The sequence below is a fragment of the Phascolarctos cinereus genome, unplaced genomic scaffold (assembly GCF_003287225.1).
Source record: "Phascolarctos cinereus isolate Bilbo 61053 unplaced genomic scaffold, phaCin_HiC Scaffold_726;HRSCAF=1367, whole genome shotgun sequence".
In the NCBI taxonomy this organism is placed as follows: domain Eukaryota; kingdom Metazoa; phylum Chordata; class Mammalia; order Diprotodontia; family Phascolarctidae; genus Phascolarctos; species Phascolarctos cinereus.
The window spans coordinates 415,475,378-415,500,653 of NW_027556098.1; the positions used below are offsets into that span (position 1 = coordinate 415,475,378).

Below are 25,276 nucleotides of genomic sequence, written 5' to 3' on the forward strand. Positions count from 1 at the left end.
ACCTTGCCTGATTCAGTGGAATTACAATAAACTTTGCCACTTGACTGGAAGAAATTCTGAGTGTCTGAATTCATTCCAGGCCTCTGCCCTGTGCCCTAACATTTTAGGGTTCCCAGCACCCATAAACTGCATCAAAACCACCCCAGTCTCTTTCTCAAGAAAACCCTAAATGTGATCATGAAAAGGTGACCTGATTGAAATGACCGAATAATTGACATGTTATAGAGGGCAACCTGAATTTTTTTGTGTGTGTTGCACACTCCTGGGTAATACTGGTAAGGGCTATGGACTCATTCTCAGAAAAATATTTTCCAGTGTAGAACATAAAATACATAGAGTTTCAAAAGAAATTGATCATATCAAAATAAAATTACACAAGTATATATCAAAATAAAGGTAATTTTATATATGCATATATATGTTAATATGTGTGTGTATGTTTATATATGGATCTAACATTGGTAAGCCTAATGCAAAGATAATCAGATTACAGGAAGCAGATAGTGGAGTATAAAGAAGACTGAAAGTTTGCATAGAGTTTGAAAAAACTTACATAAAATAGAAGTTCACAGTTTTGTATATCATCATATTTTTAAATGTTTTATGTTTAAGACTTAAGTTCATAATAAAAGAGAAAAATATTTAAAGAAAAATAAAGACAGTGTGTAAAGAAATGAAAGGTTGAATATACTACTAATGAAGATGAAATCAAAGCAATCATCAGAACTTATTTTGCCCAAATATATGCCAATAAATTCAACAATTTAAGTGAAATGAAAGAATATTTACAAAACACACAAACTGGCTAGATAAAAAAAAAAAAGAAATAGAATATCTAAACAAACCTATTTTAGAAGTAGAAATTGAACAACTTATAAATGAGTTTCCTAAGGAAAAACTTATCCGGACCAGATCAATTTACTGGCCCTCACCCACCCCGGCTTCTCTTCTTATCAATTCTTCCTTTCCTGCCTCATTGGTATGAGATGATTACTCCTTTTTTATCTCTCTCCCCTCACTTTAATTTTTTATAATGTCCCCATCATACGCAGCTTAGCCCAAGCCTTTCTTTCAAACTACCCAAATTAATATGACCGTCACAAGAGTACTGATAACATTTTCACATATAAAAAGGAAATAAACTGACCATATTGGGACATTTGGATGTAGCATGTGGAGTCATATACCTGTAAACTCACTGACAAACTGTTCTAAGGGATAATATTTAAAAGCAAAGATTCAGCAAGATTTCCCTTTCCCCAGCAAAAACCTGGGAATATCTCTAAATGTCAGCAAGATTGCTATTATTGTGATGTCCTAAGGCTACTTGATTTCAGCAAAAGAACTGAAAAAGGACATACTGTGATGAGTGTGGCTAGCTCAGGGCATCTGGCAAAGAGCTTGGTAAATGGAAGGAGATAAAACTCTGATTCAATTCATTCAGAGAAGAATCTCTGAGACATTGCTTCTGATCAATCAGGTAGTATGAGAAATGCCCATGCAAAGTGTCTGTCAATTTGTACTTATTCTAAGACAGCAGAATTTTTGAACAGTCTGTATGCAATACTGGGGTAACTAGGAAAATGACCCCTGTATAACAACTAGATTAAAAGACAGGACTTGGGAAGTGAACAGCTTGGACCCCAGGAGCATGAGAGCTTCCATGCTTCCTGCTGGAATAATGTGGGAGAAAATCCTCCACTTTTCCCCAGTCTCTGACACTGACTTTGTCATCTCGGACAGACTTCTGTCTGATGCAACATCTGGCAGTTCTAGAGTCATTATAGGAATCCTGAGTGTTGACACAGGGTCACACAGGCTGGGACACAACAACAGCTCAATGGAAATCCCTGGGAATCCTTTCCGTCTTCCCAGTGTACTCTGCTGGGAATACCTGGACAGGGAAAGAGAAAAGAAAAAAAAATATGTTTACCCCTCAGACAGGAGAACTCAGGTGCAGAGTCCCAAAGAGGTTTGGTCCCAGACCTCCATTAGTTTGGCTCATTCTGACTGCATCTGTGGTAGGAGGAGTATTCTCTTAAAATAAATACACCTAGGGCAAAAATCAAGCCATATCAAATCCTTATAAATACTCCCTGCTTCTTCGCTCATTACCCTTGTTTGGGCAAGGGTCTGAATCATTTTCCATTTGTCTTCACAGCTGTCGGGAAGAAAAGTGGAATTCAGATTTTGCAAAGGAAACAAACATTTGCCTGCAGAAGAGGTTCACCTTTAGAAAGTATCTCACAGTGCTTGTTCTGCTGTGACCTGATCTGATCTACAGCACAGCCCCACCCTGGTCTGACTGCTATTTGTCCCTGTGCTAGAGCTGAAGAGAGGTGTTCCTAATGCTCTCCCTTCTTTTCCTGTTTCTGGTGCTGGAGCTTCCCCAGTCTGTGGGTCGTAAAGAAGCTGGTCTCTGCTCCCTGAAAAGAGATTCACCTCCCAGCTACTACAAGGAGGGGGATCATATTGTGGGGGGATTTTTCCCTTTGTTTTCATCATACTATATGTGGAAGAACCATCCATGGAAATATTTTACCACTTATCCTAAGAACTTCTGGAAATTTTATTGGTAAGGTTCTGCTTTTATTTTCATTTTAAGAAGCACTTTTTAGAGGAAGGGTGATTGAAAAGTAACTTTTAAAACATGTGTATGGACAGAGTATGATTTCCTTTCCTATTTTCTGTGTTTCATGCCTTTCGTGTCTCATTATGTTTCCTTTTAAAATTACATAAGAGAGATAACCCTTCTCTCCTCTCCCCACTCCCACAGATATATACACACACTCTGACCTACAGAGAAATCAGCCAGGGTCTTTCTTCATTTTTGTTCTTGTTCTGGAAAGGTTCTGGCAGAGGAAGACTCAGCTGCTCCTTCCATTAGGAAGTCCAAGCTCCAACTTTCTTGCCTGTCCTTACACTGCTAACAGTTGTCATTTTCGGAGAATCTGAAGGCCAGATAAATGTTCTGAATATATCATTCGTTTTCATTTCAGCCCCATATAGACCTTAGGAGAAAGGCATTACAAATGTCATTTGCTATAGCTGCTTCATTATGCCATGAGGTTTATAATAGACACACAGAGAGCCTCATACATGTGTATATGTGTATGATTTTATGTGTATATACATATATGATTTTGACATGTTATACATAATTATTATATAATTATAAATATATAATAGTTATACCTATATTTATATATAACTACATATGAACTCAGCTATTAATAACAAAAACTATAAATGATATAATTTTATGTATCTTAAAATTTACACATTTATGAGTAAATATGATGCTGGCCGGCATCATAACACTAACTTCCTCTCTTAGAGCGTTGCCTCGTGCACTGAGTGGCTAAGTGAATTGCCGAGAATTATACAGCTAGTGCTTTTCAGACAACGCCTTTTTTTCCCGGGAAATTACTTCATTTTTATTACCTGGCAACCCCTTTACAATACCTACATTTTGGGCACACTGCAGACAACAAAACATCATAAATGTTGTTTATTAGACATCGAAGCTTACAAATTAATGTACACCAATTAGCGGTATCGATGTAGTTGGAGAGTATCGCGCCTTCTCCAAGCAGCACGGCGACACCCTCCAGTAGTATTGTGGAATTTGTGACCCTTTCCAAGACCCCTGCTCTTCCGGCCCCCTGAGGTAAGCCCGCGCATCGCTCTGTGTTTGTGCACTGGCTTGGTGATCCATCGAGTGTCAGGGTTTCGTCTGACAGCTTTATGGAGTGGGTCAATAAGAGTAACCTCAAAGAATTTGTAGGTTGAATCTTCACCCACTCAGTAGGAGTTCAAGACTCTTAGGGCCCCACAGTGGCGGCCAGCACGTTCTTCTGCTACAGCCTGAAGGCTCTTGGCAAACTTCAGCTGATTGACACCATGATGCATGGGTTTACCATAGGTTGCACCCTTGGGAACTGGACGCTTTTGTCCACCACGTCGAACACGAATACGGTAGATGACATAGTCTTGCTTGACCTTGTACCCCAGCCTGCGAGCTTTGTCGGGTCTGGTGGGCCGCGGGGCTCCGTGCAGGGCGGACAGCAGAAGGTACCGCCCGCAGCGCAAGCGCAGGAGGAACCGCATGCCATCAGACTGCTTCTTCCTCCATAGCTCCTGGATGTATTTGCAGGCCCCCATCCTGGCTCACGCCTAGCCTGCCTGATGGCTGCCACCGACCAGAAAAGCCAGAAAACACTTTCAGCACAGGTTTTCCTGATTCTCAGCCCAGCCTGCTACCTCTATGTGTCTCTGACTCTCTCTCTCTCTCTCTCTCTCTCTCCCTCTCTCTCTCTCTCTCTCTCTCTCTCCCTCTCTCCCTCTCTCCCTCTCTCTCTCTCTCTCTCTCTCTCTCTCTCTCTCTCCCTCTCTCTCTCTCTCTCTCTCTCTCTCTCTCTCTCTCTCTCTCTTTCTCTCTCTCTCTCTCTCTTTCTTCCATTTATAAGGTTCAGAACTATAACTGTTTTATATATAAGCAGTTTGGCAGAGTGCATTTGTTCTCGATATTTTATGCTTTTAAGATTTAAAAAAAATAAGCGAGACTTCTATTATAAGCTACTAGGATCAGGTTTCTGAATCACTTTATAGATAGATTTTTATTCAGTTGACCCACATACTTTTCATTTACATAGGTGCTAGTATCACCCAAATTATACAGATGAGGAAACTGAGGCAGAAAGCAGTTGAAAAGCTTGCCTAATTTCATGAAACTAATGTCTGACATGATATTTTAGCTCCATTTCTCCTGAGTATAACTTAAGAACTTTATCCACCGTGCTACTTAGCTGCTCTGAATATTTGGTTCTGATCATTCTTGTTTATTTACTCTCATTATGTTATAACTGTACATAGTCCTTTTTAATATTTGATTTGATTTTTATCTATTTTTTAATTCAGTTAAATGAAAGTTTATAAACTTGGTCTATGTCCCTGCCCCTGTAGATCCTACTCCCAGTTGCTAAAATAATCTTCCTAAATCATATAAATATCACACACCTATTCTGTAAATACTTGTGCCTCTTTCTTAACTCCAGGAACAAATAAAAAATACTTCCTATGGATTTCAAAGCCCTTTACCACCCATCAGGTTCCCACCTTTCCGGTCTTCTTATGCTTTATGTCTTTTTGCATATGCTAGGATCCCAGGTTCACCAGCCCCCTTACTATTCCTCACACAAGACACTCCATTTCCCTACTGCTGTATTTTCACTGGCTGCTTCTCATGTCAGGAAAGCTCTCATTTTTCACCCCTGTATTTGGGATTCACTGGATTTCTTTCTCTCATGCTTCAGCTAAAATCTAACCTTATGCAAGAAGTCTTTCTCTAAACTGGTTAGTTTACTGCTGTGTTATTCCTAAGGGATTATCACCAAGTGACAGTGTGCATATTTTTTTTTTTGTATGCAGTATTTTTGCAGTCTTTGGGCTTGGCCCACAGGAAATAATTAAAAGCTTTTCTTTGATTAAAAGATTGGCTGAGATTCTTTTTCAAAACATTGGGATTTTGTAGATTTTTCCGTTCTTTACATTATTTTCTAATTTTTTTCTCTGTTATTTGAAAGAGTTACTCTTTTGTGTTTATTTCTTTTTAAACTTTTCCAAATTTGCCCTTGGGAAGTCAAGTCCCTTTAAAAGATATCAGTTGCCCTTTAGGTTAAATATGTAGATTGGAGTAAATGGACTCTTAGGTATATTCTTTTTGGAAATTCACAATCCTATATTTAAGTATACTAAATTACTGTGTTTTGCTAATTTTATTTAGAATAACAACACATTATTATATTTCACATATTAATTACCTATATAAAAGATATCTATCTTGATATCAGTCTTATCTATATCTGTATGAAGTAGCTAGACAGTGCAGTGGATAGCTCGCTGAGTCTAAAATAAGAATGACTCATCTTTCTGACTTCATATTTGTCCCCAGACACTTTCTGGCTATGTGAGTCTGACTACATCACACAACTCTATTTGCCTCAGTTTCTTATCTATAAAATGAGCTTGAGAAAACAATATCAAACCACTCCAGTACCTATACCAAGAAATGCTCGCATGGGGTCACAAGGAATTGGACACACCTAAAATAAGTAAACAAGAACATATTTATGGTTATAGAGAAAGTGAGAAGCAGAGACAAAAGGATGAAAGAAAGAAAAAAAGTTAAGATTCAGAAAAGGAAGAGGGAAAAGAGAGTGAGAGAGAGAGAGAGAGAGAGAGAGAGAGAGAGAGAGGGAAAGGGAGGGAGAGAGAAGTTAGGACTTAATTCTAGTTCTACCACTTATATTTGCTAGCTTTAAAGCAATGGGCAAAAGGAACTTGTCTTCTCAGTGCCATGGAAACTCTCTAGGTCTGTAAGTTCTGTATTTGAATAGGTTGAAGTGATTCCTAAAATGAGTGAGAATTACCAATCCCAAAGAAATCACAGATCTAAACATCTACACTAATATCGCTGTCTAGTCAGTTTTAGAGATTTCAAAGTATAGGAATAACTCAACCTGATTGTATTTTCTTTCATTTGTCCTGGCTATGGCCTCATTTACTGAACAACATCTTCTCTATGTTTCGGGGCAAAGACGTAACATTGCCTTGTTACATCTCTTAAATGTCTTTATAGTAAGACAGATGAATTGGATTTAATGATGACTGCTTTAGATGAAGGGCACAATGTTTCCATTTTCATATGGTTTATTTATCTCTGTCATTTAGGAGTTTATAGAGTTAATGGGTAAAAAAGAAAATACTGCAGTCCTCTTATAGTCAGTTCCACCCCTATCTAGCCAACTGCCACAATATATAATCCCCTGACCTATTTTTTGTTCTGTATATGTCAATCTAGGCACCAACATTCTCCTTAGAAATTCCAACTTGGCACAGTATCAGGTATTAATTAATAAATGCTTGTTGGTGTACTGCACTCCATACAACTTACTCAACAAAATGAATCCCAGAACAGTTATGATCAATAGTACTTTTTTTAACATTCAAAAATCAGTCGATGAAAACAATTTAAAGAAAGAAAAAAAATCATATAAGAATAGTCATAGTGATAAGCATCAAAAATCATGTTTCCCTTTTTGGGTTCAAGCAATTACCACTATCATGCCTATCATTTCAAACCAACCACCCAAGAACAGGGTTGTTGGCTTACGTAAGGAAAGCAAGTCATTGAAGTCAAGTCTACCAGGCATAGGAATTAATCTTTCTCCATAGTCATGATTTATGATGGCTTCTCTTCAGAGCCCAAGTCTTATGCTCTTTTGCTGGTAGCTGCTGTTGTAGAAATTGATTCCATCACAATGACACTTCCCACCAATCCTTAAAGTCAAAACTAGCCCCAAACTGATGAGGGCCAGGTTGTAACATGGTGGGATGTCTCTAAGTATTTCAAAGACTCAGTCTAACTCAAAGCCAGTTAGAGAAATTTATTGTGGGTTTGAGGTTTCACACTCAGGTGAGTGACTAAGTTGCTGAGAGGAACTTGTAAGTTCATTAAGGTAAGACAGAAAATTTTATAGAGTATATGATGCTGATTACACAATCAAAATTTACATGGAATATAAGACTATGATTGATATGAAAAAGGCAGGAGGGGTTTGCTAAGGGAATAGGTGGATAGGGCCTAAAGGGGACCTGTAAGGAGTAAGGGATTCTATGGATGTAACAAGTTGGGGCAGAACAGTCAGTAGAAACAGCATGAGTAAGGTTAGGGTTACTCATTAGAGTCAAGTGTGTGACACAGAGAAAAACACTACTAGATGTTTTCCCTGCATTGTTGACTATGAGGTCCCATCTATAGTCTTAGCAATCTCACTAGAGAACTCTTGATCTGACGAGAAACAGTAAGATGTGGGAATTGACAAAGCTTTAAGTGAGGTCACCAAAGCAGAAGGAGTAATCTTCTTGGGTGTATGTGGTAACAGAGGTCATGAAGTTACCACAGCTGGCACTATTTTAGGTCTCCTATGATGGTGTGTGTGGCAGAGCCAGCAACCTCTAATGCCACCACATCCCAAAGCTTCACCTCTCTGGACCAGGGAGTTCCTTGCCCATGGTTCACTTTCTTCAAAGGAGCTGGTGTCAAAACAAGCCTAGTCAGAAGGCCAGCAGGACAGGCAGAGAAGAACAAACACGAGAGAGAGCAGTATTCAAGACAGTGAATGAGAGTAAGTAGTGGGAGTTGAAACTGTACCAGTTTTTTGTCCTCCCCTTCAGTACTATGGAGCTAAGTAGCAGAAATATTTTCCCTGATGTACAATGGGAGAAGGGGGTGAGGGTAAGCCAAGATAGTGGGGTAAAAGCAGGAACTTGCCTGATCTCTCCCCCAAACCCTTCCAATACCTTCAAATATGACTCTAAAGAAATTCTGGAGTAGCAAAATCCACAAAAAGGTGGACTGAAACAAATTTCTTGCCCAAGATAGCTTGGAAGGTAGGCGGGGAAGGTCTGTTACAACAGGATGAGAGAGAAGCACAGTCCAGCACAAGCTGCACCAGTAGAGATTGCACCCTAGAAAACCTGGTTCAAGCCTAAGACCACTGAATCACTGGCAGCAATGGTGATTTTCAGACCTCTCAGCCCACAGATGCTGAAGACAACAGAGAAGGTCAGCAGGAAAAATCTGCCGTACCTGAGTGAGAACGGAGCACAGTCCAGCTCAGGTTGAAGGGATGACATCTAAATAAAATTAAGTGGTGAAAGAAGATTGTACAGGGAGAAGGAGAAAGGGAGAGGTAGAATGTGGTAAGTTATCTCCCATAAAAGTGAGAAGAAAGAGCTTTTACTGTGAAGGGGAAGAGGGAGTAGATGAGAGGGAATGAATGAATCTTACTCTTTTTGGATTTGGCTTAAGGAGGGAATGACATAAACACTCAATTGGGTATGGAAATCTATCTTACCCTACATGAAAATAGAGGGGAAGGGTATAAGAGAGGAGGAATGATAGAAGGGAGGGCAGATTGGGGGAGGAGGTGGTCAGAAGCAAGGATTTTTTTTTTTGGCTAGGCAATGGTGTTAAGTGACTTGCCCAGAGTAACACAGTACATAAGTGTTATGTGTCTGAAACTGGATTTGAACTCAGGTCCTCCTGACTCCAGGGCCAGTGCTCTAACCACTGTGCCACCTGGCTGCCCTGGAAGCAAACACTTTTGAGGAGAGACAGAGTCAAAAAAGAGAATAGAATAAGAGGGGGATGAGATAGGATGAAGAGAAATATAGTTAGTTTTTCACAACATGGCTATTATGGAAGTGTTTTGCATTACTACACATGTATAACCTGTATTGAGTTGCTTGTCTTCTCAATCAGGGTGGGTGGGTAGAGAAGAAAGGAGAGAATTTGGAGCCCAAAGTTTTAAAAACAACTGTTAAAAATTGTTTTTACATGCAACTGAGAAATAAGATAAACAGACAATGGAGTATAGGAATCTATTTTGTCCTACAGAAAAATAGAAAGGAGAGGGGATAAGGGAAGGGTGGTAATAGAAGGGAGAGCAGATCAGGGAAAGGGGTATTCAGAATGCACACCATCTTGGGGTGGGGGAGAGGAGAGATGGAGAGAAAATTTGGAACTGAAGATCTTATGTTAGCGCATGTTGAAAACTAAAAATAAATAAATTAATTAATTAAATAAATGAATAAATAAGTAAAATTATTCCTTAAAACTGAGAAAGGAACAAATGGAAATGGATGACTTTATCAGAAATCCAGGAACAATAAAACAAAAGCAAAAGATTTCAAGAATCAAAGACAATTTGAAATATCTTATTGGAAAAAGATTGACCTGGAATATAAATTCAGGAGAGATAATTTAAAAATTATTGGACTGCCTGAAAGCCATTATAAAAAAGAGCCAAAAATTGGAGAGGGGAAGAGAGCTTAGACATCATCCTCCAAGGAATTATCAAGGAAAACTGTCTTGAAATTCAAGAACCAGAGGGTAAAATAGAAATGGAAAGAATCTACCAATCACCACCTGAAAGCGATCCCAAAATGAAAACTGCCAGGAATATTTTGACCAAATTTTGGAGTTCCCTGATCAAGGAGAAAGAATTGCAATCAGCCAGAAAGAAACAAGTCAAGTATGGTGGACCTACAGTGAGGATAACATTAAAAGACCAGAGGGCTTGGAATGCAATGTTCTGAAATGAAAAGGAGCTAGGATTACAACCAAGAATTATTTAGGCCAGAAAACTTAATATAATCCATGAAGAGGAAAATGGATATTTAATGTAATAGAGAGAATCCCAGAATTTTTGAGGAAAAACTAGAGCTGAAAAGAAAATTTGACTTTGAAATAAAGACTCAAGGGAAGCATAAAAAGATAAAGAGGAAACAGAAATCATGAGGGGCTTATTAAAGTTTTACTGTTTGCATTCCTACATGGAAAGATAATGTTTGTAACTCCCAAAACCTTTTTCATTGTTAGGGTTATTAAAAGAAGTAGATAGGGAGAGAGAGAGAGAGAGAGAGAAGAGAGAGAGAGAGAGAGAGAGATGGCACAGGTGTGAGTTGAATATCAAAGGATGATATCTAAAAATCAAATTAAGGATTGAGAGAGAGGGGAATGCACTGGAAGAAAGAGAAAGGGAGAAATAGAATGGGTAAATTATGTGACATAAAAGAGGCAAGAAAGAGCTTTTATAGTAGATCAGTTGAGGTGAGAGGTGAGGTACAGTGAGTGAACCTTACTCTAAACAGAATTGGCTCAAAGAGGGAATAACATATGTACTCAATTGGGCATAGAAATCTGTCTTACTATATAGAAAAATGGGGGGAAGGGATAAGAGAAAGATGGTATGATAGAAGGGAGGGCAGATTCTTTATTTTTCTTAAGGCTTTTTTGTCTGTTTTTTTTCACAACATGACTAATATGGAAGTGGTTTTTTTTTTATAATTACACACGTTTAACAAATGTATATCCTCAGTGGGGGGATGGGTTGAGGAAGATGGAAAAGAGAGACCTTGAAACTCAAAGTTTTAAAAACAAATGTTTAAAAATGAAATTTCTCTTTCTTATTGAGAAAAAATGTGACCTGGCACGTCCCTTTAAGAGATAATCATTCTATACTTCATGGAAGAAAAAGCAGCATGACAAGTTTCACAGCATTCATCCATGTCATGTATTTCTCTTGGCAGAGACTAGTAGATTTGGTAATATTTAAGGACAGATGATTGAGTTTGATAGATAGATAGATAGATAGATAGATAGATAGATAACAGAAATAGAATATTATTCAAATATATGTATGTGCATAGATATATGTGTGGGTGTGTATATATGTGTATACATACACACACATATATAATACACAGAAACACACAGATACATACATGAATATGTAAATTACTAAGACAATGAGATTACTAGAATAGGGTAAAATAGCATTTAAATGAGGACTTGAGGTAGTGAGGAGGATAACACTAGGTTCCTTGAACTATACATTCTAAAATTAGAACAAATAATAGTTATTCACTTCATGAAAGAAGTAACCTCTTCGAGAATGGAAGAATTTCCTGACTCCTGACACTATTGGTCTCGACTGAGGTTTCAGGAAAAACACTACTATCAAGTCCTGGCCTTGGTGTTTGCTGTAGAGGAGATCAACAAGGACCCCAATCTGTTACCCAATACTACTCTTGGATTCAACATCTTTGACACCCACAACAGTGATGTCAAAACCTTGGAGAGCTCCTTAATGTCACTGTCAGGACAAAGACTGATTATTCCAAATTACCAATGTGAGAAGCAAGGTAATTTCTTGGCTGTCATTGGAGGACCCTATTCTGAACTGATAGTCCAAATGGCTTCAGTGTTTGAGCTCTACAAGTTTCCACAGGTAAGAATCATGAGGAAAACTGCCCAGATTGTCAGGAGAGCATTGATGTCCGGAAGGGTGTAACACCAGGGACTTGATGCTGGATATGTGACATGGCAAATAATGGGAAATCCTGTGTTCTGGTATTATTGTTCAACTGTAGCTCAAAGATGGAAGATACATAGGTAAGATATTGAAATGAGTGATCACCATTGTCCATGCTACAAGGATTTATCTCTGCCAGCATATACTGATGTATATAACTATCTGTCTATCAATTTATCTACCTATCTATCTCTTATTCTATTCCATTAAATAAAAATTACAGTACAATTACATTGCAATGATTACATTCTTGTTACCATGTTTATACTATATGTAAATATACATGTGTAACTGTATCTTCTTACATATATATGTATATATACATTTGTGATATATACATACATGTGTGTGTGTATACGTATATAATGTGAAAATCTTAATGGCATAATAGATACAGAACTGGAGTAGCAATCAAGAAGACTCAATTTCCCAAGTTCAAATATGGTCTCACATACTTACTAGCTCTGTGACTTTGGACAAGTCACTTGACCCTGTTTTCCTCAGTTCCTCATAAGTAAAATGAGCTGGAGACAGAAATGGTAAACCACACTAATATCTTTGCCAAGAAAATCCCAAATGAGGTTATGAAGATTTGGACATAACTGAAATAAATGAAAAATAAGAAAATGAATATATACACCAAAGTATTTCATTGTAATATAGCATAACTGTAATGTATATACATATATGTTTGAATACATATGTGTCTTTGCATATGTATGTGAATGTGTGTACCAATATAATTCAGACAAAATCAATGAGTGCTTATAAAATTCTGCACCCATGGAATGTATTGTGCTTAGCTGTGCTCAATAATTTAGCTGGCAGGCAAAATAGCTGGGAAATATCTTCTAATTATCTTCATCCTTGACTAACTCATATCATGTGAGATACATTAAGGTATCATAGAATTTGAAGGGAAACTGAGGCAAATGTGAGCCACAGAGAAAAAAGTTATCTCCAAAAATCTGTGGATCAAGGAAAGAAAATGCTTTGGGAGTTGCATCAAGGAAAGTTTCTCAGGATGAGTACATCCTAAGATGAGTAGATCACAGGAGCCAGTAACTTATTTAGAGATGAGATGAGCCTTTCAAAATGGAGAGGGAGATAATAACAGGCTGAGAAGATGGAGGGTCAGATTCCAGGAATGCTGCTTGGTCTTTGAAACAGATGGCCAAGAAAGATGGAATATTATCAAAATGGAAAGATTCACAGTCTGTTATATGGTTTTGTCTAGGCCAATTTTAATCTCAATAAGAATTACTTTTTTTCTTGTGCAGATAGCCTGTGGCCCATTTGACCCCATTCTGAATGACAAGGTCCATTTTCCAAGTGTTTATCAACTGGCACCCAAGGATTCCAAACTTGCCCTGGGAATGGTCAGATTAATGTTGCATTTCAACTGGACATGGGTTGGGCTACTTGTAACAGATAATACCATGGGTGAAACATTTCTCTGGGATATAAGAGAAGAGATGACCAGGAAGAGTATCTGTGTGACCTTTATCCATAAGATTCCTCCCAGTGACAAATACAATTCTCTTATCCATATTGACACCCATAAAATGCTTCATGGAACTTCTGCTAATGTAATCATCCTTTATGGGACTAATCATGTAGCTTTGGAATGGAAAAAGGCAAAAAGATATTACTTGAATTATAATAAAGTATGCATTACCACATCTCAATGGGATTTTAGCATGACACCCAAAGGCCTGGTTATTGAAAGTTTCAGTAAAAGTCTGATATTTTCAAGTCAGAGAAAAGAGATTCCAAGTTTTAAACCTTTCCTGATGGCAATTAAACCTGTCAAATACCCAGAAGATTTTTTCCTTAATATGTTTTGGAACTCAGTTTTTCAATGTCCACGTAATGGAAAAACATTACAGAGAGAAGATTGTTCACACAACTCTTCTTTAAAGATGCTGCCTTCACGGTATTTTGATGTGTCTATGTCTAGCTGCAGTTACAACATCTACAATGCTGTGTATGCTGTGGCTTGGGCTCTCCATCAAATGCTCTTAACTAGATCAGAAATGGAATACCTGAAAGACGAAGGCAGCCTACCTCTATATCCCTGGAAGGTACGTGTGCATTTATAGCAACAAGGTGGACACATGTCCAAACTTCTATCTGATTCATAGGATTGGATAAAGAGCTGTTATCTCCAGAAAATAGGGAGTTAATTACTTAGCTAACTGGCTGGTCAACTACATTTTCACAGGAACCAGGACTACATTTTTCTGATTCAATGATGCAGGTAGTAGCTCTTTTAGCAATCTCTCTCAGTCATATTTACAACTTTCTCTCCAAATCAACAGGAGCTTAGAAGTAACTTCAACAGCAGGTAACATATTTTTGGTTTGTGGTTCTAGACTGATCAGAGAGACTGTAGAGTGAGCTATGAGTGTCTGAAAAGTGGTACTAAATCCTGTACATAAGCATTCTCTTCTACCTTATCCAAAAGTGAAGAATGACAGAAGTCAGAGGACTCACAACCTAGCTATTTCCCATCCACAATATGTAGTATATCCTCTCTGAATAGGGACCACTAGGCTTCACCAGATCATCAAAGGTATGTTTGGCTCAAAATGATCTTTGACACAATAATTGCCTGACAGTGATAAATGCAGGAATTGGCTGATGGGATTAAGATAAATAAATAGTTTGGGAAGATCTAGGTTAAGCAGGGTCAGCCCATTAAATTTCTAGGGGCTTATGTGTCCTTGAACTTGCTTTTTGTGCAGTCAGGAGGCCAAGGAAAAGTACATTGTGTTCAGTTCTGGTAATCATAAGTCAAGATGGACATTGACAGGTTGGATGTAGTCAAGAGGAGTGTACCCAGAGAAAAGAAGGGTCTTGAAATCATGACTTAGGAAGTTCAGATGAATGAATTGGGCATTTTAGCTCCCCTTGACAGGAGTGGACTCAGGAAAAGATGCATGAAGTTCAAATGTCTGGATATCTGCCAGGTTATGAAATGTTAGAATTGTCCAATTTGATGATAGGGGGCAGAACTAGAGCCATGGTTAGAGGCTGAGAAGTGAAAAAAAAAAGTTTAGATATCAAGAGAAAAACAAGGATAAATAGATGAATGAATAAATAAATGAATAACAGCAGCAGCAACTTTGTGAAAATTTGATTTGGACAAAATTATAATGAGCAGCTTCATCAGATGATGGGAATTCTTTCCATAGGGGTCTTCAAGCAGAAGCTGCACAATGATTCGTTGAGTGTGGTAATGAGAATTAAATTCATATGTGGTATTGCTTCATAGCCTATGTGGTTCTTTCTTAGTTCCAACTTTTATAATTCTCTGGGGGTAAAAGGATTCCCATGATTGAAAAGTAATAGTTATTATCATTATTATCATTATCATCATCATTGTGATTACTACTGAACCATTTTGAGCCTAAGTTATTTCGTTTGCAAGGCTTGGAATACAGTCCTGTGACACACATCTCAAAATTTGGTTATGAAGACAATGTACTGGGAAAATGAATGTGAAAAAGATAATGGATTTAGTGTCTTTGCTGCTCTCTGTGATCTCTGAAAAAACTGAGAATAAGAGAAGAATCAGCATTGGAGAAAGGTAAATAATGTTTTTATTGACATAAAGTAGAAGAATAAATTAGAAAAATAATGGATCATTAAACTTGACCCAGTTGCCTGGATGGGAATTTTAAATGGTACTGGTAAAGTGAAGAGTGGGAACCATGTCTAAACTGAAAAGATCTCTAGCCAAGATGGATTCCTGGAGAAGAAGCAAACCATAGTTTCTACATACTGATACCAGCAAAACTCTGAGGTTCACACCAGAGTGAAGAAATATGGAAATCAAATGAAAATCTACAATGATTTTCTTCTGCCTCAGGACTTCAGGGGAAAAAACCAAAACAAAACATGCAGGTTATAGAAAAATGGGCTTCCAATGAAAGGAAGCTTACTAAAGGCTTACAAAAAGAATGACTTAATCATGAAAAACCTGAATATAACACATAGAAGCATATATGTGTGTGAATCAGTTTTTCTCGTATATGAATGTTTGTATTACCCATAAAGACAAAATTACAAACACATAGAGAAATAAAATGGGAAAAGGAGGAGGAAGAAAATGGGAAAGAGAGAAACAGCGGTGGTGGTGGAGGGGGGTAGTCATGCAGCCATGCAGTTAGTTACTCAATGTCTCAGAAGGGTTTGAAGTTCCTTCCTGACTTCCAGAGAGTCTTACCCTGAACAAATCATCTGATTTCTCTTGTCCTCACAGACCACAATCAAATCAGATGAGTTTTATAGAGAACTTTGCCAAATTTGAAGAGCTATATAAAATCTAATGAATATATGTATACACCTGAGAAATGTAATCATGTATGAAGAAATATAAAATAGCTAAATACCACATAATTTTGGATGGATCTCACTAGCAGCTCAGAGTATCAGGAAAGACTTTATGTAGAAAATAGTTTAAACTATACTTTGAGACAATGGAGGGACTCTATGGTGCAGAGGAGAAGAGGGAATATACCCTAGGTGTGATGGGGTGGGGCATGACAAGGAAATAGAGATGAGAGGTAGAATATCATGCAAAGAAGTGAAAGACCTATTTGTCAGGAATATAGAGTGTGAAAATGGGAATAATGTACAGTTAGTTGGAAATTGTATTTTGAGGCTGAATTGTGAAAATAAACCTAATAGTTAATATTTTGGCCTAGAAGTGATAGAGACCTACTGCATTTGGCTTTTTAGAGGTTTGACATGGTGAAATGTGCACTTAAGTCAAATCCATTTGAGAGCAGTGTGCAGGAGAGACTGGAGTTTCAAAAAACTGAGGTCAGGAAATCAACAAACAAGTTGCATAAAAAATCTGTTACATTAACATTTCAGTCTCCTATGTTAAATGTGACATCTTTTTTGGTGTTATTTATGTAAGACATCACAGGTTTGCATGGTATTATGTAACTTTGGCCTCTTTGGCCTCAGTGGTTGGACCTTTGACTTGTAGTACTATGAGACTGAATAGCCGGCTTTGAATTTGAACCTTTACCATTTTGTCATTTTTGAGATTACACCCCAGTAATCCTTTTCTCACCCTTTTATTGACTTTGAGGGTACTCTCCTACTTCTATTGGATTCTTGTCCGCAGTAATAGTTACAATGATCAGCTGAATTCAATTCATCCTTCACTTCCATTTAAATTCCCTGACACCCAAACTTTCCACCTCCTGTTTGGCCACATCCAACTTATTTTGGTTCCTGGCCTAAGTGACTTCCAGGGGATCCCACTGCTAGTAAGTGTCTGAGGCCAGATTGGAACTCAGGGAGATCAATCTTCCTGACTTCAGGTGTCACATTCTATACACTGCACCAGTTAGGTAGCTGGTTGGGGAAAGTCAGGGAAACATATGGAATCAAGGGTACATTAAGTGAGATGTTGGCAAGGGAAAGGGTCACTTTGCTTTACAAGACTGGAGAAAATGAGGAGAGAACAGGGTGTGATGTCAAGGGTTTTAAGGTAAAGGTAGATGTTATAGGAAATAGAGCACCAGACTTGAAGACAGGAACACTTAGGTTAAAATCTTTCCTCAAAAATTGTTAGCTGTGCAGACATGGCTAAGTGACTTTAGTTTTGGACCCTTACCCTTGAAATCAGTAAAATGTTGGTGTTAAGAAGGGTGGTCTGCAAGTCTTTTCTACCTATATTCCTATGATATTCTGATTCTATGAGAAGAAAGATGTCATATTTTGTGTTCTCATCATTCTTAGTAAAGAGTTGAAGTTTTGAGCTTAGGAAAATTGGATAAGGAGATACAAAAGGGTTAAGGAGAGCACAAAAATAATGTGGGCAATGAGAAAGAAAATTAATTATAGATGAATTAAAGGATTTCCTGGATTCTTTGAGTGTTCAGACACAGTTCATTACTATCAACCTATAATGTACTTAGTTCAGTGGTTTTTGTGACTGCCTCAAGCTCTGATCACCAAAAGGTGAGTTGGACTGAAGAAAGTATGTGGGGTATTTATAGATGAGGCTTGCAGAGATGAATAGCAATCATAGAAGAGATCAAAGGATTTGAGGGCACAAAATGAGGAAAATTTGAAAAGACTAACATTGGAGGCAAGATTTGAAAGTCCAGAAAGGAAAATAATCACCACAGCTCTACTAACTTGAAAAAGGTAATGAGTGATGAAGCAATTAGAAGACCCTCTACAGCTGATGAAAAAAGGTTTAATAAAGTGAGGCATGGTGAGAAAGAAACCTATAGAAAATGTTGGTTAAATAAATGAAATGAAAGGGTTTAAATAAGAAAGTGGAGTCCTTGGGGGTTTCATAAGGATGAGATAAAGATTATGATTATCCCTATGTCTGGCTGAGGGGAAGGAAAATACCTTGACAATTAAAAATCTTTTGGGTGTCCCTGCATGGAAGAATTACTTCTGGTTCTCTTCCCATTCAGCTTCACTCCTTTCTTAGAAACACACAGTTTAACAACAGTGTTGGTGACCAGGTGTCCATGGACCAGAAAAGGATTCCTGTGGCAAACTATGATATTATAAATTTTGTAGACTTTCATAATGGTACAGAAGTGCTGCTGAAAGTGGGAGAGTTCATATCTCATGTTCCATTTGGTGAAGATTTTTCCAATCATAAGAATATCACAATGTGGAATGAATTTTATATAAAGGTTAGTAGAAACTTGCATGGTGGTCTTTTAGTGCATGTAGATATGACAGTCTATCAACCGGAATTTTGTTTTCTCTTCTTCTTTCCTGGTTTTATATATGTATATGTACATATATAATATATATGTATATATACATATATATTACATATTTATATATTATATTATATATTTATATATTTGTATTTATTTGTACACACATGCACACACTCTTACACATCCACATGCATATACATATGTGCTTTATTTTTTCTCAATTAGATATACCATATGTAACATTCATTTAAAAAATTTTGTTCTATACTCTTTCCCACACTTTTTATCCTCTCCCCTTCATTGAGAATCCAATCAATTTGTTGTAAGTTATACATGCACAGTTATGCAAAACATATTTTCATGTTAGTCATGTTGTAAAAGAAAATGGAAGCCAAAAAAAAATACACAGAAGAAATAAAGAGAAAAAATATTGTTGGATCTGCATTTAGATTCCATCAGTTCTTTCTCTGGAGATAGATATCATTTTTCATCTTGAGTCCTTCAGAATTGTCTTGAGTCATCATATAGCTGAGCATGGCTAAATCATTCACAGTGCATAATCATACACAATTTCTGATAAATTATCCAATGTTCTCTTGGTCCTGCTCATTTCATTTTGCATTAGTTTATGTAAGTTTGTCCAGGTTTTTCTGAGAGCATCCTACTCATCATTTCTGGTAGCATAATAGTATTCCATTGTAATCCTATGCAATAATTTGTTCAGTCATTCCCCAATGGATGGGCATCCTTTAAATTTGCAGTTCTTTGACACCACAAAAAGGACTACCATAAATATTTTAGTCCATAGAGGTCATTTTCTTTTATGTTTTTAATCTCTTTGAGATACAGACCTATTAGTGGTATTGCTTGGTCAAAGCATAAGCATGACTTTATAGCTCTTTGGAAATAGTTGCAGATTGCTCTCCAGAAAAGTGTAATTAGTATACAACTTCACCCACAGTACATTAGTGCTTCAGTTTTCTCACATCCCCTCCAATTTTCATCATTTTCCTTTTCTGTCATATTAGCTAATCTCATTATTTGGTATGGTACCTTAGAGGGTTTTTTTAAAAATTTGCTTTTCTCTAATCAACAGTGTTTCAAAGCATATTTTTATATAACTATAGATAGTTTTGATTACTTTGACTGAAAACTGCTGGTTCTTATCTTTTGACCATGCAGCAGTTAAAGAATGCCTCTGATTTCTGTAAATTTTACTCAGTTCTCCATATATTTCAGAATGAGTTCTTTATCAAAAAATACTTGTTTTAAATTTTATTCACAGTTATGGTTACTGTGTGTTTCTCTCCATTTTATCCACCCATTTATCCTATCTTCTCTGCTTTTACCCAGTCTATTCTCAAAAGTATTTTGTTTCGGAATTTTACGCCTCCCAGGTGCCTTCCATTTTACCAGCCTCTCTTTCTCTTATCTATCTCTTTCCCCTCCCACTTTCCTTTCTGTAAAATAGATTTCTATACTCCACTGAGTGTAAATATTATTCCTTCTTTGAGCCAATCCTAATGAGATTAAGGTTCACTCAGTTCCTCCCACCACCTTGCCCAGCTTCCCCTTCATTGTAAATGTTTTTTTCCCTCTTTTTTATCTTAGATAATTTACCCCATTCTTCATATTTTCCCATTTCCTCAATACATTTCTCTTTCTTACCCCTTAATTTGGTTTTATTTTTAGACAATCATTCCATTACATTCAACTCATACTCTGCCCTCTCTCTATGTATACTTGTATACTCCTTCCAACTGCACTAAGAGTGAAAAAGTTGTTAGTACTTACTAGCATCTTCTTCTCATGTAGGAATGAAAAGAGTTAATCCTTGTTGAATTCCTTCTGATTTCTCTTTCTTATTTCCCTTTTTGTACTTCTCTTCAATCTCATATTTGAAAGTCAAATTTTCTATTCAGCTCTGGTCTTTTCATCAGAGATGTTTCAAAGTCTGTTTCAGTGAATGTCCACATTTTCCTTAAAGATTATACAGTTGTTCTGGGTAGGTCATTCTTCATGGTAATCCTAGCTCTTTTGCTCTCAGGAATATCAAATTCCAAGCCCTCCAACTTTTTAAATGTAGAAACTGCTAGATCTTCTGTTATCTTGGCTGTTGCTCCACCACATTTCATCTCCTTCCTGGCTGCTAGCAATATTTTCTCCTTGACTTGGGAGTCCTGGAATTTTGCTATAATATTCCTAGGAATTTACCTTTCAAGATCTTTTTGGGAGATGATTGGTTAATTTTTTCAATTTCTAGTTTACCCTCTGATTGTAGAATATTAAGGCAGTTTTCCATGATAATTACTTGAAAAATGATGTCAAGGTACTTTTTTTTTGACATGTCCTTTCAAGTAGTGCAATAGTTCTCAAATTGTCTCCCCTAGGTCTACTTTTCCACATCAGTCTTTCCTATGATATTTCATATTTCCTTGTATTTTTTTTTCATTTTTTGTGATTTTTTGATGTCTTATGAAGTCCTTAGCTTCTACTTGCCTAATCTAATTTTTGAGGAATTCCTTTTTTCAGTAAGAATTTCTACCTCCTTTTCCATTTTGGTGATACTTCTCTTAAAGAAGTTCTTCACTTCAGTCCATTTTTGTACAGCTTTTTTTTTTCATTTGGCCAATTGTGCTTTTTTTGTTTTTGTTAATTTTTGTTTTTAATTTATGGAATGAAACAAGTATTTCTACAACATAGTACAATAAGAAAGATAATTTTATATGAAGCTGCATAACTATTATGCAAAACATTATTCCTTTCAAATATAAAACAAAATTATCATGTAAAGTATTTTGATTTTTTTCCTTCCTTCCCCAGTCCGCTTCCATAGATATGGTGACCATTAGATATAAATAGGTAAATATGTATGTGTGTGTGTGTGTATACACATATACACATACATACATATACACAGAGCTCATGTATGTTAGATTATTCTGCATATACTTCAATTAATTCATTCTTTGTCTGGATGCAGGTAGCATCTTCCTTTATATATAATTTAGAGTTAATATTGGTATATGTAATAAAACTTAACATATTCAGTTAAAGTCATTCTTAACAATATTGCCTTTACTCTGTGCAATATTCTCTTTACTCTGCTCATTTAACTCTTCATTATTATTTACAACTCTTTTCATGTTTTTTTTCCCTAAAAGCATTTAGCTTATCATTTCTTACAGCACAGTGGTATTCCATCACATATATCACAACTTGTTCAGTCCTTACCAAATTGATGAGCATACCTGCATTTTCTACTACAAAGAATGCTACTATGAACATTTTAGAATACGTAGGTTCTTTCCCCCCCCCCCCAATCATCTTTGGAAATGGACCAAGTAGCTGTATTGCTGGGTCAAAGGATATAGGTAGTTTAGTAACTCTTTGGGCATAATTTCAGATTTCTATCCAAAATAGTTGGGTCATTTTATACTTCCAAAAAAAAATGGTTGCCCAATTTTTTAATGTCCTCTCCAAGATTTGTCATACTATATTTTTATCATTTTATACAATTAATTAGGTGTAAAATGCTATCTCAACATTGCTTTAATCTTTATATCTCTAATAAATAATGACAGGACATTTTAGATGAATATAATTTATTTTAATTGGTTCATTGGAAAACTGGTTGTTCATATCCTTTGACCATCAATCACGTGGGGAATGACTCATTCTTATAGATTTGAAAAACTTCTAATTACTATTTGTGAATTTCCCTTCATTTTATTTTTATTCATTATTTTCCTTCCATCTCTCTTTTTACCCTATTCCTGTTATATTTTTCCCTTACCTTCTTGTTCCTTATTTTACCATCCCCTCTAAAACTCTTTCCCTTATTTTGTCCCCCACCTCCTAATCTTATTCAATATACCCTATTAAAAGTACTTCCATCAACTTATCCCCCAGTTTTCTCACCTCTTTATAAGTTTGGATGACGTCTAAATCCCTTCAGATTTATATTTTTTTCCTTTTCAACCCAGATAAGAGTAAGATTCCAACATTACCAGTCCTCCACATCCAGCTGTTTTTTTATGTATTAGTTCTTCCTTTCACATCCCATTTTCATTAGATAGTTGCTACTTTTTACCTTTTCCTAAACAATTTTGTTTTTTTTAGAATCACCCCATCATATACAACTCAGTTTCTCCCAAACTACATTAGTAATGATAACGGTTTGAAGAATACTGATAACATTCTCATATATTGTGAATAAACGGTTTCGTAGTTCATATATCATGAGCAAACAGTTTATCAGTGCCTTCCAATTAGTGTTTAATCATTTCTTAATGTTTCTTCTAGATCTTTTGTATCAAATTTTCCATTGAGTTCTGGCCTTTTTGTTTCAAATACCTGAAAGTCTTTCATTTCATACAATATCCATTTCTTTTTTCATTCAATATTATACTCAATCTTGCTGGATATGTCATTCTGGGATGCAACCCTAGCTCCTTTTCTCTTTCAAATGTAGTGTTCCAAGATTTATTTTCTTTTATTGTAGAAGCTGTTGGGTCTTGTGAAATCTGGATTCTTTTACACTGCCAATATTTTGGATTTAACCTGGATATTTTGAAGCTTGGCTATGACATTCCTGTAAGTTTTCTTCCTACTATCATTTTCAGGTGGTGATTGGTGAATTCTTTCAATTTCTAATTAACCTTCTGGTTCTGGAACTTCAAGATGATTTTCCTAAATATATTCTTTTACTATTCTATCCAGATTATTTTTTGATCATAGCTTTCAGGTAACCTGACAATACTTATGTGGTCTCCTATTGCTATTTTCCATATCACTTGTTTTTTCTAAAGAGATGTTTCAGATGGTCTTCTATCTTTCTAGTTTTATTACATTTTTTATTTAGAGTTAATTTATGTATTTTTAGTTTTCACTATTCACTTTCACAAGATTTTGAGTTCTAAAATTTCTTCCCCCCTCTCTCCTCCCTTCTCCAGGACAGCATGCAGTCTTATATAGGCTCTACCTACATATTCACATGAAGCATATTTTCACATTACTCATGATGTAAATGAGAATTAGAATTTATTGGAAGAACCATGAGAAAGAAGAAACAAAACAAAACAACAGAAGAAAAGGAGAGCAAATAGTATCTTTCCATCTTTCAGTGGATGTGGATAACTTTTCCATCATGAGTCTTTTAGAGTTGTCTAAGATCCTTGCATTGCTGAGAAGAGCTAAGTCTATCAAAGTCAGTCATCACCCAATGTGATTGTTACTGCATACAATGGTCTCCTGATTCTGCTCATTTCCCTCAGCATCAGTTTGTTTTAAGTCTTTCCAGGTTTTTAAGCAACATTTTGAGAATTATGTTTTTACTATATTATATTCTACAGATTATTTTTTACTTATTATATCATTATATAATATACAATATATTATTTATTATATTACATCATGTGAATTTTTGTGTGATTATGGTCCTTAATTTGTTCTGCTGTCTGCTTCCATTTAGTGGGAGAGCTCATCCCATTCACATTCATGATTACTATTTGCATCTTTCTCTCCATCCTATTTCCCTCCATTTCTGTTTTTCTCTTTCCTTTATCCCTTTACCTCCTCACCACAGCTTTACTTGTGACCTTGGTCTTCCTCAGTCTGCCCTACCTGCTATCATCTTCCTCTGTTTTCTTGCACTTTACCCTTACTACTTTTTCCCTTCCTTCTATTCACTTCCTCCCTTTTTTCCCTTTCCACTTTCTACTTTTAGGGTAATTTAGATATGTATACCTAAGTGAAAATGTTATTGCCTCTTTGAACCAAATCTGATGACAGTAAGGTTCAAACCATGCTCATCTCCCTCCCTTTTTTTCTCGCAACTAAAATAGGTCTTTGTGCCTCTTCAAGTGAAGTGATTTGGAATTTTCTGTGTCTTCCTTTCCACTTCTCCCAGAACAATCCATTTTCATCACTTAATTTGGGCCTTTCCACAAACACACTTTAAGAGAAAAATGTCTACCACAACAAGCCATGATAAAAAAAATTAAAGTATAAATATAGGTCTAAGAGTAAACATGTATCGAATGAGGTTTGCATATGTGAAGACCATTTTTTAAATGATTCTTCTGTTTTAATTACAAGAACTTCGTGATGGCAACGTTAATACAGATCGCTTCTGATGTTGATTTTGTGGTTGTTGTTGTTATTGGCTTTCAGCCACTCAAAAAGCAGGTAGTATTTTTTAAACTTAATTAATTTATCTTGATTTATCAACAATCACTTCCATAAGCTTTTGACTTTTAAGTGTTTCTCCCCTCCCACTCTCACTTCCCTCCTCAAAACGGTGTGCAATCTGATATAGGCTATATACATACATACATACATACATATATATACATATATATATGTATATATATGTGTGTATATAGATATAGATATAGATATATACTTACATATCTATTAGACATATTTTGACATTAATGATGTTGTAAGGAAGAATTAGAACCAATAGCAGGAACCAGCAGAAAGAGAAAACAAAACAAAACAGAAAAGAAAAATAGCAAATAGCGTGCTTTGATTTTCATTTAAACTCCATAATTCTTTCTTTGCATGTGGATAGCATTTTCTATCATGAGACCTTGAGAGATGTCTTAGATTCTT

General features: G+C 36.3%; 1 protein-coding gene, 1 long non-coding RNA gene and 1 pseudogene across 2 annotated transcripts; 2 read left to right on the forward strand and 1 right to left on the reverse strand.

The window, feature by feature from the left end:
- Nucleotides 1-1,949: 1,949 nt before the first annotated feature.
- On the forward strand, nt 1,950-24,801 carry LOC144454275 (uncharacterized). The gene is made up of 6 exons (XR_013482634.1): nt 1,950-2,575; nt 13,903-14,026; nt 15,376-15,534; nt 18,398-18,625; nt 23,163-23,254; nt 23,614-24,801. It is a non-coding gene; the product is annotated as an uncharacterized LOC144454275 (long non-coding RNA).
- LOC110220157 (large ribosomal subunit protein eL15 pseudogene) lies at nt 3,550-4,234 on the reverse strand (annotated as a pseudogene).
- Nucleotides 11,556-13,897, forward strand: LOC144454303 (vomeronasal type-2 receptor 26-like; the record flags this gene model as incomplete). Its single annotated transcript, XM_078146063.1, has 2 exons — nt 11,556-11,915; nt 13,223-13,897. Coding segments are annotated over 2 exons (1,035 nt in total), but the record flags the coding sequence as incomplete, so codon positions are not given.
- Nucleotides 24,802-25,276: the final 475 nt, after the last annotated feature.